This window comes from Peromyscus eremicus, chromosome 20 (assembly GCF_949786415.1).
Source record: "Peromyscus eremicus chromosome 20, PerEre_H2_v1, whole genome shotgun sequence".
Taxonomy (NCBI): Eukaryota; Metazoa; Chordata; class Mammalia; order Rodentia; family Cricetidae; genus Peromyscus; species Peromyscus eremicus.
Window position 1 is genome coordinate 11666511 of NC_081436.1, and position 14539 is coordinate 11681049.

Below are 14539 nucleotides of genomic sequence, written 5' to 3' on the forward strand. Positions count from 1 at the left end.
GTCCTTCCCCACTTTGCCCCATGCTACCTGCGGCAGGAGAGAGAGCTGGCCCCAGGATCACAAAAGTGAGAGGGCTGTCCCAGCCCCTTACTGTAGCACACTAGAGCTGGCCCTGTTGTCCAGGGAGCAGGTGAGCCAGCCCTGAGGGCCTGAGAACAGGAGAGCTGACTCTACCCTTCCTCATATACCCCCTGCAGCAGTCAGGGGAGAGAGGGCTCCATGTCTGCCTGGGCAAAAGAGAAGAACTGATCCAGGTGGTGTGAGTGTGAATAGGCTGGCTCTGGGGACCTGAGAGCAGGAGAAGTGGCCCAGCCCTTTGCTGTAGGATGCATTGGGTGCACTAGCCAAGTGGTGGAGAGCTCACCAAGGTAGTAATGATGAGGGAAAGCTGGCAGGCTGACCAACCCAGCTACCACTCAGACCCAGAACCAGGGCTATGAGTTGTCCCACCCCAACATCCACCACATCAGTGAACTGTTGGAGCTTGGGGAGGGGAAGAACCTACAGATTCAAAACTGCAGGATCTCCATGACACAGGACAGAATTCCAGCACGGGGGTAGGAGTCTCCAGAGCATGGGGGCATCTAAATATAAACTATGGGCTCCGTTGCTATGGTCCTTAGATCAGCAGGGCAGAAAAGTGGTCCCACGTTTTAAATCATGTGGCCAACTGATTTCTGACAAACCACCAAGACAACGTAATGCTTGGAAAACAAGATTGGATTGCCACACACACACAAAAGAAAGTAATAGAGTCCTAATCTCACACCAGAAATAGAAATCAAGTCAAAATATATGAAAAAGATAACACTTGAAAATATAAAAACCTAAGATCAAAGAAAGAAAACACTCCTAGCCACTAGCTTGGCATGACCTTTAGATGTCATGCTAAAAGCTCAGGCCACCAAGGCAAAAACTAATAAATGTACTGCCTTTATTTCTCATGCACAGCAAAGGAAACAATGTATATTTTGAAATATAATTTTCAATGGGAACATAGAGATCAGGAAAATATTTGTAAATCATGATCTGATAAAGGGCTGATTGCCAAGTTGATTAAGAGCTCATATAACTCAGTAATGCAGGAATAACCCAACTAGACCTAGGACAATAGTTTGAATTGACATTTCCCAAAAAGAAACAAGAGTGCCAATAGGAGTGTGAGAAAGTGTTCAATGTCATTGATCATTAGGTAAATATAGACCAAACCCACTGGAATGGCTATCAACACAAAATCAGAAAATAATAAAGGTGAGCACATATATGAAAAAGGAACTCTTTTATAGCCATTACAAAAAAAAAACAGCATAGACATTTCGGATACATAAAGACAGGGCTCTGACCCAGGGAAATCCGCCCTCAAAAAGATATTCTTGTTTCACATTCATACAGCACCATTCTCAACAGCCAAGAAATGGAAACAACCTAAACATCTATAGCAGGAGAAACAGACGAAGAATCTGTGGTTACACAGTAGGACATTATTCATCTCTAAAACAAAAAACAAAATATTATAGGCTGTTACAAAATATATGAGCCTGGAGAATGTTATGTTTTATGAAATAATTTTCTAAATTATATAATCTCATTTATATGAAGAATCTATAAAGACAGTCAAATATATCGAGAAAAGGAAGCAGTGGGTATGGGTTGGGAAGAAGAAATAGGGAGACACATGTCAGAAGTTATAACATAGACATACATAAGATGAGCAAATCCTGAGCTCAGGTGTCCATTGTGAGGACTACAGTAAAGCAAATGCACCGTGCAAGATACTCATGCTAGGTGAGTAGATTTCAATTCTTCTTGGCACAACTACAAAAAAAATGAATAACTATATGATACAATGGATATATTAGTTTTCTTCGTTACACTAATCTTTTTATTCTTTTTATATACCCCATGTGGTGGTTTGAAAGAAAATGGTGGGAATGGAACTATTAGGAGGTGTGGCTTTGTTGGAGTAGGTATGGTCTTGTTGGAGGAGATGTGTCACTGTGGGGGGAGGCTTTGAGGGATCATATATGCTCAAGCCATGTCCAGTGAGACAGTGCACTTTCCTGTTGCCTTCTGATCAAGATGCAGCCAGCACCATGTCTGCCTACATGCCGCCATGCTCCCAGTCATGATGATAATGGACTGAACCCCCAAAATGTAAGCCGCCACCTCGGTTAAATGTTTTCCTTTATAAGAGTTGTTGTGGTCATGGTCTCTTCACAGCAATAGGAGACTAACTAAGACACCTCATAATATGTATTTTTAAATATACAATAAATTTTATTTTAATAAATCAGGAGGATTAGTGCTAAAATTGCTGGAAGGTGAAAAGAGATTTCCTACCTGTACTCCGTCCTCGCAAACTTCATTGTTCTTACTCAAAGCACTGGGACAGTCATTGGAAATTTTACTATTGGCAATATGCTCATTAATATCTTGACCTGAAAATCAAAGCATGATTTCAAGATATTCATTTGTACTTTATTTGTAAGCTACATATAGTCTTGGCAAGATAAATTACAGCTGGATTCTGTTTCTCCTCCTTTTGACAAATGCAAATTATTAGTAAATTTATCTGAATGTGAAACATTTAAATTTTCTTTTAGAAAGTAATTTTCTTATTAATAATCTGTCCAGTCTTACCTGGAGTGCTGTTGAAGTTGCCACAAAGACCACAGGTTGTATACTGGCTATAAAGAGTGAGCTGTAAAAACAAATAACATTAGTATTTTTAGAAAACATTGAAAATATCTCAAGACAATTTTTAACCAAACCAAAAGACAGGGTCTCTTCCTATGCAGTCCTGGGTGCATTGATCAGTTCGGGGAATGGTGTCTTTCTTAAAGAATCTGTGGCTTGAACTTGGAACAAATCTGACTCCAATGCTTATTGTGTCCTCGGGCAGATTATTTTATTTTGTTTTGGAGACAGAGTTTCTCTACATAACAGTCCTGGCTGGCCTGGAACTCACTCTGTAGATCAGGCTGGCCTCAAAAATCACAGAGATCCACCTGCCTCTGCCTCCTGAGTGCTAGGTTAAAGGCATGTTCCACCACTAAGAGGCAGATTTTTCTCTCTCTTTACTGAAAATAGATTTTTTTCTCACATAATGTATTCTGATTACAGTTTCCCCTCCCTCAATTCTTCCCATTTCCTCCCTACCGCCCCTTCCATCTGGATTCACACCGTTTCTATCTCTCATTAGAAAACAGACTTTGAATGGATAATAATATAATAATACAATATAATATAATGTTAAAACAAAAACTAACGCATCAGAACAGGACAAAACAAACAAAGAGAAGGGAAAGAGCCGAAGAAAAGGCACAAGAAACAGCTACAGACGCCGAGACCCACTCATTTGCACACTCAGGAGTCCAATAAAAAACACTTTTGCCTTCCTTTACTGCATAGTCCGCCCCATCTTATGGAGGAACTATGACTGTCAGGCAAGATAAGACTCATCACAGCGAGCAGATAAAGATTTATCAACAAATCTTACTTTATTCTTTCCTTGTGTGTTTATTTTTATGACTAAAACCAAAGACCAAAAACCAGAAAGTTCAAAGAGAATCACTGGTTACTTACTGAGAGTTTGTTCTTGCTCCACCTTACAGACAGGGTTTTTCTACGGCCTTCCAGAGCGTAGTGATCACCTTGTTTTTTAATGTGAATCATCTTATTGCTGTATGGCACCTGTATCCTGAAAAGTATTAAAAAGAAAGTGTGTGCAAGTGGTGAGAACAGTTCTATCGTAACAAGGGCTGTTTAGGAATAAGTACTATAGCCTTGGTATTTTGGAAAGACTGGGTGTCAGAAAAAAAAAAAAACTATCAAATAGTTTGAAATATTCATGAGTAGAATATCAATTGCCTCTCAATTTCTGATCCCAGAAAGCTGCCAAAGAGTTGGCCTCTCTGAAAGATGAGTTGTTACTTCTGAAAAATAATGGTCTAGGAGCTGTGATCTCTTCAATTTCTACTTTGTGCAGCTTCAACTTTGTGTTTAGCATTGAGCACGTCAATGAAAACAGCACAGTGTTCTGGTATCTATTTTGTGGAATCTACGTTTTACACTAAATCTAGGGGCCATACCATTGTGCAACAGAGACACCAGTTGTGTTCTAACTTGCCATGGACAAGCATTGAAAGAGGGGCCTGTCATCCATTCCTTGCTTAACTTGGCTTTTGTGTCGGGTTGGTTTGGGTTCATACTCCCAACTATTCTGTAACGCTTAGGCAATACCTTCTGTTATTTACCTTTCGTCATTAACAAAAATAGTATTATTCAAGACGGAGATGCCAACATCATCAATCACAGCTTTTATTTCTTCAATCTCATTGTTCATGTGCCTTTTGATCTCAATATTGAAGTCTCCTCCGGATTCAGCACAGTCACGGCAAAATGTGTACGTGCAGGAAGACTCAAAGGAAAAGATGCGGCCATTGAAAGCCTTGTATGCGCCGTTGCCCCACGTGGCCGTTTCACCTACCCAGCAATCAGAGAAGAAATTCACAGTTGTTGAGACCAATGAACATACTTCTAGCTTCTTCTTATATTTATGTACCCAAAAAAAAAAAAATCATGATAAAGTTCAGTTTGCCCAGTCACTAAGTGCTTTAGTTGTTTGTCTGACTTTTCTCACCTACTGTAAAACTGAAAGGAAAGCGGAAATAGGTCCCATGAGATGCCCACAGTGATCAGTCTGGCTAAAACACAACTCTAATCGAAACATCTATTTTTCCTTGGGGGGAAAAAAAGGATATTGTGTCTAATATGAGGGAGGAAGGGAAGGAAGCTGATGCTCCCTCGTTGTCTTTGCTTTTAGTAGGGAGATTTTATCCTGGGTGAATGTGGCACCATTTATATCATATGAGTGGAAAAATTAGATTACAATTTTTAAGTAGAAATGCATATATGTATGTGTACATAGATTATTTCATGTGCTGTATTCCTGGGCACTAAAAAACAAATAGTGTGCATGGCATATCATTCAAACATGGAGTGGTCAAATAAATGGGTGAAGGAAGGGTAATTGTTTGCAATTAGTTTCAATTTTTGTTACTTTGTGACCACTTTCAGGTACTGGGTTAGACTAAACATGAACCCACACTGAGTTATAGTCACTTACCAGCATCTTCATTGGTTTCTGAGTATGTGGGAGTTGCTTCTGGAATATGGGATCCTTTTTCTATTCAACACAAAGTATAGATAATATTTAAGTTGAAACATACATTGACTTAAGATGTATTTAAAAGGATATGGGACTTCTAATTAGGAAGTTAAATGTTGTTGTCAAGGTGCGGTTCCTTATCCTGAATATGTAAAATTCCTCTTGAGAGCTAAGATTTGCCAAATTCATATGGATAATTATCTCTGAAATTCACTTTTCTTTCCGGCCCAATCTGAAATCCTTAGGAACAATTCATTTGGGATCATGCCCAATCACTAACATCCTACATCTATTTCACAGCCGTCTGCTCTGCTTGAAAAATAAGCTAATCTTTTACATTATAAGCCAATGTTTATCAGAAGCCACAAAACAAGCAAGCCCAAGGTGTGGCTTAGTCCACCACTATTATTTAATACTAATAATGCAATCATGTATGCATATAGAAAATGTAATTTCCCTAGATGAAAGGGACTAACAAGTACCTTGAAATTTCAAATCTGCATGTATATTTCTAATCACCCTTTGATCTAGATAAGTAATTTGATATGAAATCTCAGGGTCAGGCTTAAATGTCAGGATAACGGAAGTAGGTATTTCATGAAAAATTTTAAACACTTTTTACAATGCTTTTATTGTCTGCTTATGAATTGTCTAACCACTCTCTTTACCATAGAGTAGCTTTACTCAGATTGTGAGGACATAGATTATACTCCTAATTTGCTTAGAGCAGTTTATAACTATGTCTAAAGTGATGAAGGAGAAGTGATGTTGTGCTTTATTAAAATTTCCCTAAAACATAACTTTTCTCATAATCATAAAATTTCTTTAAACACCTCATTGGTGTCCTAAATCTTTTCCTCAGGAAACACTAAGAGGCTCAATATTGTAAACACAGTGGCACAGTGATATCGGGTCCCTGTAAATTAGTAACCAACAGAACCCTTCAAACTTACATTTGCAAGTGCATGTGTCTATTTTTTTTTTAAACACCCAAAGCCACAAATCAAATTACCTGGAGTACTGGGTGGTCCAGATGCAGTGTACTCAGATGAGCTTGTGGTACCTGTTTTAATAGAGAATTATGTATAGTGAAACACAGTTTGAAAAATCTGATAGGTAAACCATGGATACGAGCTCAGCAATCCTCATGCTCAAATACTTGGGCCTCGAGAAGCTGTATCAAAAAAAAGGCATGCTATCAACTCAACTTCTACTGAAGCAAAATAATAATAATAATAATAATAATAATAATAATAATAATAATTACATGTCAGATAAAAATTTAACTTATTCCAGACTCATCATCTTAGAATTTGGTAAGGGGAAGAGCAAAAAGTTATGCACACACTAATGAAAGAATCTTATTTCAGTTTCAGTGAAACTAAGCTGCTTGACATTTGGGATATGTAGGTGTCTTGAACAAAGGATTCTTGCCCATAGGAACTGGGAGTGTGCAAAACACTAACTAGATGAATGATGCCTTTACTATGGATATCAAGAAACCCAGGACGAGGGCCAAACGAAGTGGACACATGCCCTCATCCCTAACCCGGAAGCTATTTCCGGTTGGTAATAAGCTGTAAATGAAAATTTAGTTTTCTCCAAGGGAGTCTCACTGGAGAAACAAACCACTCTTAAGGGTAGGCTCCATGCCCACCAGCAGACAGACAGCAAATAAACTCAAGGTATCTGGGAGATTCTGCGTCTCACACTGTTAAGTCAGGCTGTTCTTTGCTTATGGATTACGGCTTCCAGTTTTGCGTTTTTTATGGAATGTCTGTGTGTGCACACGCGTGTGTGTGTGTGTGTGTGTGTGTGTGTGTGTGTGTGTCTCTGCATCTCCATGCATTTCATGTCCTTCTCTTTGGATCTTTTCCTCCTTTAGTTGTTTCGTCCTATTATGATGTGTTTGCTTTTGTTTTATCTTATTTCCTCTTCATATTATTCCTTAAACACCTATTTACTTGCTAATGAGAGACTTAGAAAGGGTGTGGATCTGGTTGAGAAGGAAGGTGGGGAGGAAAAGCAAGGAGCAGGGGGAGGGGAAACTGTAATCAGATCATATTGTATAAAAAGAATCTATTTGTAATAAAAGAAAAAACACGAAACTTTGGGGGAAAGAAAACAACAAAAAACAACAAAATAAATCCAGAACCTTCCATTGCCACTAGACTTGCTGCCATTGGTGCACTACTCCCCACCTCACCCCCCCCCAAAAAAAAAAAAAAAACATTATGCCATTTACTAAAAATCTCCTCGGGGAAAATCAAAGCAGCCATGAATCAACATGAAAATGGCCGAAAAGTCTCTAACGGGGAACTTTTCCACAGTAGAAACATAAGAAGGAGTTCGTTCTGTGTATACGACCTGACCAAACCCAACCGTTTGTGTGCACTGTGCTTTTCCCAAGTGTGCTGTCCATCCCTCTCCTACTTATCTCCTCCCTCCCTCCCCCAGACTCCTGCTCAAATCCTCCTTCCCTTCTCCCACCGCTGCTGCTTATCTCTCCCTTTCCTTCTCTGCACCCCTGCTCATCCCCGCTTCCCTCCTTCCGTTCATGTTCATACCTCCCCTTCCTTCCCTGCACCCCTGCTTCCTTTCCATTCATGCTCACACCTCCCCGCTTCCCTCCCTCCACCCATGCTCATCTCTCCACCTCCCATCGTTCTACCCGTGCCGCAATCTATGTTGAAACACTTCCAATAAGCTCTAAAACTATTTCATATTAACTCATCTGAGAATTTGGCGTTTTAGTAAAGAATCTCCGCATCTCCACAGAGGACCCCCCAAACAACTCCCAGGATGCTACAGGTGGCAGCAAAGGTCAGCAAAAGGCTCCCATCACCATTGACACCCCACCACACACACCCTTGTCGAAACATACAGGGCATACTCAGAGGTGCTGGTGGTGAGATTTCTCATTAGTTACTAAGTTCCTTCGTGTTACTATTTTTTATTTACGTCTTTCTTTCCTTCCTTCCTTCTTTATTCCTCTCTCTCTCTCTCTCTCTCTCTCTCTCTCTCTCTCTCTCTCTCTCTGTCTCTCTCTTTCTCTCTCTCTCTCTCTCTCTCTCTCTCTTTCTTCCTTAACTTTTCTTCTGCTTACTGGCCAGAGACCCACTTCATATTTGATGAATACCACCAGCACCAGACAGAGGAATTGCCTACATAGTTTTCCACCTCACTCCTGTGTCAGATAGAAAAATTCACAAGTCAGCAGGAGGACATCACTCTAAGTATCATCCAAGCATGTCCTATACCTCTCTCGTTCCCACATCAGAGCTGCTCCAAATCTGGCTGTGGTGAACCAACTCTGGGATGGCATGTAGAGGAGTGAGCCTCATTAAGCAGTACACCCTGGACCCAGAACACACTAGGGGTAGCTGTTCCTTTGCATGGCATGCTTCAATCCCATCCCCAAACTTCCTCAGCAGCACTCCCTTGCCACTGTGGCTGCTTTCTTTAAAGCTATCAGCCTCACAGATAGGGAACTGGACCAGTCTTTTCTCTGACTCTGCTTTAGCAGATTGCTTTCACAGCCTCAAAGTCTCTGGTTTTGAGACACTGATTCCCTCCTTTATTTCTGAATACTGGGACTAAATGATCTTTTGAAATGGAGCCTCCAAGACTTCCCATGGCCAAAATAGACACATTTAGACCCTATTGGTGCATCATAAGACATTAAAACTCTAACTCTTATTCTAGTGATGCCTATTTTTTTTTCTGCAAAGTGATGAAATATGACTCAATCATGTGCTCAGAAAACCTGACCAAGGGCCTCTGGAGGCAGTATAGGACAGGGAAGAGATGTCTATTTCAGGCAGAAAGCTCATAAATACATTTCCACATTGAAAAACATTTCTGGCCAACAATATCTAGTCCTGAGATTTTCTTCTTTCTTTCCTATTTCTTTTGGATATGCACATGATCATAGGGGATACAGTTTCATGTCATTATAAACAAGAAGGTTGAGAAATTTGACCAAAAAACTGGCATTAAAAGAGAAATTTCTGGGGCTTAACAGCAAAGAACACTTGCTGCTCTTCTAGAGGGTCTGAGTTGAGTTCCCAGCATCCACATAAGGCAGCTCCTGTAATTCCAGTTCCAAGGATGCAATACCCTTTTCTGGCCTTGGCAGAAATCATCACTCATGCAGTCTTCACACACACACACACATACACACACACACACACACACACACACACACACATACACACACACACACACACACACACACACACACACACACACACACACGTAAACCTTTAAAAAGAAATTTCCAGTTGTTAGGGTGTCTCCTTGATGGTTAGTTCTTCACAGAGGAAAAGATTTGTCTTAAGTCTTCATCACAAGCTTCACTTTTGACTAATTATCTTTTTTTGTTGTGGTTATAGCTTTGTCAATGATAAGTTAAGTGCAATGGCTTTTATATAAAAATCTTCAACCTTGTTTTCACTAAGAATAACACCTTTGGAAGCACAGATTTGGAATTAGAGATGATGGATAATGAAAGCTATAAGTCTTTTGATTTAGTTTATTTTAATGATTAGTATGCATTATCTGAAGGTGTGCTTTTGCATATACAGTATTTACAGGCCTCTTAGTCAGCTTGTAAATACAGACTTAATGCAAATTCTTTTTAAGCTGTGGAACTTGAAAACATCTGGCAAATAAGTTAATTTAAACTTACTGGGCTGGGATGTGGCTTAGGTGTAGAGCACTTGCCTAGTAGGCATGAGGCCCTGGGTTCAATTCCCAAAATTATTTCCCACCTTAAAAAAATAGGACACAATATTTTAATAAATGATAATCTTATTAATGACCAGCATGGTGGTACGCATTAGTGATCCAAGCACTTAGGAAGCTGAAGAAAGATAAATACGAAAAGTTGAAGGCCAGACTGAGGCTATGTACCACGTTCAAGGCCAGCAAAGGCTACATGGTAAAATTCTGCCTCAAAAAAACCAAAAATATAAACAAACTTATCAGTAAGAGAAGATAAGGATGTCTCCATGGCTGTTAATATATGCTTTTCCTGTATTTATATCAGTTAGATGTTAAAGACGCAAAGTCAATGTTTTCTCTGTTTAAATACAGTTTCTTGGGTTTCCATTAAAATATTATTATAATTTCAAAATACGGAAATTTTGTAAAGAATAGTAAGTCAGGCATGAAACCTCAAGCCAGAGGAACATAGGAGACTTTTAGGTACAGAAACATATTTTCGAAAAGTGTTAAAGAGAAAATGGGTGAACAAGGGATCTAAATCCATGTTAAAACAAGTGATTTAAAAGATTTTTGTCTTAAAAGTAACAGATGGATCCAAAACGGAAATGGACAGGTAAGGAAAACCCAGAGTATGAGCCGCAAAGGTTTGTGAAGGATGAAACGTGCTTTTTAATTCATAAAATTGATGTAGTTAGCGGAGGTGTGGGGGGGGATGTCCCCCCCTTACCCCTCGCCCCTCACCACCTGATGTAGAAGAGCCTACCTTCCCCCTTACCAGCTCCAGCACTAGGAAAGTGGGCCCTGCTCCTCACCTGGGCAGCAAGGTAGAGCTGAGCCTGGTGGCAGAGGAGTGGGTGAGCTGGCCCTGAGAGTGTGAGGGTGGGATAGCTGGCCACACCTCCCTCATCTACCATGTGGTGGTGAAGGCGAGGGAAAGATGCGCTCCTGCCCTGCTGCTGGCACCTGTGGTGGGCAAGGGAGCTGACCTTCCCCCTTGTCAGCTGCCGCATTCAGTGAAGTAGGTCCTACACCTTGCCTGGGCAACACAGCCAAGCTGACCCTGTTGACAGGGGTGCGGGTGAACTGTCCTCAAGAATGTGAGCATGGGAGACCTGCTCCTGCCCTTCATATGGTGGTGTGGGTGGGGGAGAGATGCCCCACCTCCTGTGACAGGTGGAAGAGCTGTCCCTGAGGTCATAAGAACGGGAGAGCTCTCCCTGCCCCTCACCAGCTGCCGCACTCCAGAGAGGGGCCCCTGCACCTCACCTGGGCAACAGAGTGGAGCTGGTCCTGATGGTATAGTTGTGAGAGTGCTGACCTTGAGGGTGTGAAAACAGGAGAATTGGCCCCTGCTCCCTGCTTCATCACTGCTAGGAGTAAACCAGCCAAGGCAATGCTGGAGAGCTCACCCAGGTGGTGAGGATGGAGAGAGGTGGTAAGTTGACCAACCCTGCAACTACCCAGGCCTAGAACCAGGGTTATGAGTTGGCCCACCCCAACATCCACCCCATCCATGATCTGCTGGAGCACTTGAAGAGATCAATCCTGCAGACCCAAAGCTGCAGGATCTCCATGACACAGAGCAACAACAGGATATCCAAGAGCAGTCCCAGTGAGGGCCCAGCATCGATAGTGTAGCACAAGCCAGAGCCTCAAACCAGACCAATGACTTTTTGCAACGAACAGTTACAAGTGAAGACTCAGGAGCAAAAGTGTTTTCTGAGTGACTCACTGTGTCACACTGCAGCTTCCATGAGGAGCTTTTTCCTTTTCTTTGTTTCTTTCTTTTTCTCTTAAATATTATTTTACTTGGAGGGGGGGGCAAGTGGGTAGGGGTGGTGCAAGGGCAGAGGGAGAAATGAGTGGGATCAAGATACACGATGTGAAAGACACAAAGAATAAATAAATAAAAATTTAAAAATTATACATGTATGCTTAAATTGGGTATATTTCAAAAAATTATTATTTCAATTGTTCTAAGCTAAAATATTGCTTGTGTTTGATTGGAGCTTCCAGCTTGCCCCTGCACAAACCGGAAAACCCTGTCTGCACTACTTCACACACACACACACACACACACACACACACACGCACACACACACACACACACACACACACACGCACGCACACTAAAAAACTCTGAACAAGGAATGGCACCCAAAGCCTAGTTCGACATTCCTACCAGCCATTGCAACCCACCTTCCTGATGTGAGCAAACCACCCAAGTGCCAGCCCAGGGGCTTAGCCTTTGACGATACTTAAAAACAGTCCCAGCTCCTGGCTGGCCAGTCATCACCCCTTGCCTAAGAGCTATAAAAACTCCCTGCTTGGCTCGGGGTGCAACTTCTCTAGCCTCTTTCTCTGAGACCAGTGAACCTGCCCAGGAGTTGCTTTATTCTCAGTAAGCCTGCTGTTATGCTTGCCATGTGGATTGATCCAGTGTACTGTGTCAGTAGGAAAACATATTATCTGGGGGTGGGGGGTAGAAACATATCAGCTAGAATTTATTTTATCAGCCAATATTCTTTAGACATTAGAAAGGAGCTTCAAACGCAGTCATTAAGGTGTCTGGCTACACCTATGCCATTTAAATTTGATTTCTGGAGTGTCAGCAGTGGTGATAAAGCACAGGCAAAGTGCCAGAGAAAATGGTCACAGACACAAGAAAAAGCCTGCCTGGTGATAGCCCTGCCCCTGGGACAAATGTATTTCCCCAGACAAACAAACAGGCCCCTCAGAGAAACCAAGGTAAAATAAAAGCGTTTTGAAAGGGCTGATGCTTGACATTGCTATGGAAAATCAAGGTACTGAAAAATAACTTCCCTGGATGGACTTCTAGGAACTCAGGACATTGCCCCTCCACAAAAGGGGAGTCCTCCGGCTACAATGAAGGATATTGTGGGAGATTACAGCTGCCCGTTGTTTCCTAGGGAAGCCTGCCTCAAGTAACAGTGGCCACCATTGAGATGCCTTGTGTAACTTTATGTACTGGGGAAAACCATTTATGGGGGAATTGTTTTCTGCCAGAACAAACAACCTAGGACTCCTTTCTAAATGAATTTATATAGTAACCAATTGTTAAAAGAAACACCCCAAACCAAAAGATTTACTGAACCCTTAACATCCAGATGTTTAAAGGATTTACAATTATCAGCCATGGGGTGGGGAGTTCATGATTTATGCAAAGAAAACCATTTGCCTTCTATATGGCAAAATGATAAAGATATGGTATTTACAGTCCTCGCTCATAACTGAAAGAACATTCAAAGGCCAACTTTTTGATTTGACTAAAAATGGCTGTTAGAATCAAGGGAAACTATTAGATTCTGTGGCTGAAAGCAGATCACTGGAAATTGTCAGTGGAAATTATAACTGAGTCACCTGGAAAGAGGTGCACTATGTGGAGGTCCACAAAGTTTTCCTAGTGAGATCTGAGCTTGCTTTACCTGGCAGAGCTGCATTAGATGATTGCTTGACCATGTGATTGGAAGGGTTTGCACTTGGTTGTGCTAGGAGGAGGTCTTTTGCTCCACCCCTTGGCATTCCTATAAATAGCCCCTTAGAAGAGCCAGATGGGGCTGGTGCATAATGATCCAGGCCTTCTCAAGGCTATCCTGTGTTTCTGTTTTCTTTCTCCTCTATCCTTCTATCTAATATCCCTCACTCCTCGAGAGTACCCTGTCATAAAATGTGGGAACTGGTCTCCCAGCTGGGGTCCCACAGCACTAAACTATTCTGGTCACATGACATGGCCTGTCCACTATGTAGTAACTCCGGAATTGAGACCAAACTACTGACTTCACTTAGCCCAGCGAAAACATTCTGCCAGGGATGGCGGGGGGTGGGGGTGGGGGGGGAGGGGGGGTGCGAGCAAGATTGACAATCTGATTTTTTTTCAGATACCTCTCAAAGGATGTAAATATTTCTGAGTAAACAGAAATTATTCTTTTGTATCTAACTATATTCTCAGTACATAACCATGTTTAGGTTTTTAGCTTTTAACATCTTTTTTTAAATTGATTTCAATAAACCCTGTTTACCTTGAAACTAATTTCCTTTTAGACTGGGCATGGCAATATTTAAGAGATACTATGGAAGAAGTCTGATGAGTTTGTGGATTTCAGCTGTTTATTATTTCTGGTCTTAGGGTGTCTTTACAGAATCACAACTGGAAACAGCAGTAGAACCTACTTGGAATGGAAAAGAAAAGTCTTTCATCTTTTAAATAGCTTCAAGTTTTAATGTTTATGGCCAATAAATCTTACTGAAGTTGAAACCAGGCCCAGGGACAGTTTTTTCTTTAGTAGAGCTTCACCCCAAACAGGGGTTGTGGCTAAGCTCCCAATAAAATTAGTCTCCTATATAGTGTCTCAAGGTTTACCCAATGGTCAGGAAGGACAACTTCAGATTTAAGATGGTGGCATTCGGTTCATTCCTGTGAAAGGGCAGCTCTGTCAATTGGCTCCCCTTTGTTTGGCAACTTTGCCCAGTGGTTAGGGTGGATCCCTGCCACAAACAGTAATTGACCATAACAATAGTAGAGAAAATGGTTTGTCTTTGCTAGCCAGATATGGAGATCTAGAATCATGTGAGTTATTTCTATTTGCACTAAATGGTTTAATGGAAACATTCTCTAAGTGA

The 14539-nt window shown here is 41.3% G+C and overlaps 1 protein-coding gene across 1 annotated transcript in view; it reads right to left on the reverse strand.

Annotated features, from left to right (window-relative positions):
- The window catches only part of Muc19 (mucin 19, oligomeric), a 194988-nt gene that overhangs the window by 168104 nt on the left and 12345 nt on the right, over window positions 1-14539 (reverse strand). The window contains exons 11-16 of the mRNA XM_059247992.1: window positions 6183-6233; window positions 5129-5188; window positions 4257-4485; window positions 3586-3700; window positions 2641-2701; window positions 2341-2438 (exon numbers count right to left, since the gene is read on the reverse strand). Of these exons, the coding sequence (XP_059103975.1) occupies window positions 2341-2438; window positions 2641-2701; window positions 3586-3700; window positions 4257-4485; window positions 5129-5188; window positions 6183-6233 (614 nt within the window). The remainder of the gene's footprint in view (window positions 1-2340; window positions 2439-2640; window positions 2702-3585; window positions 3701-4256; window positions 4486-5128; window positions 5189-6182; window positions 6234-14539) is intronic.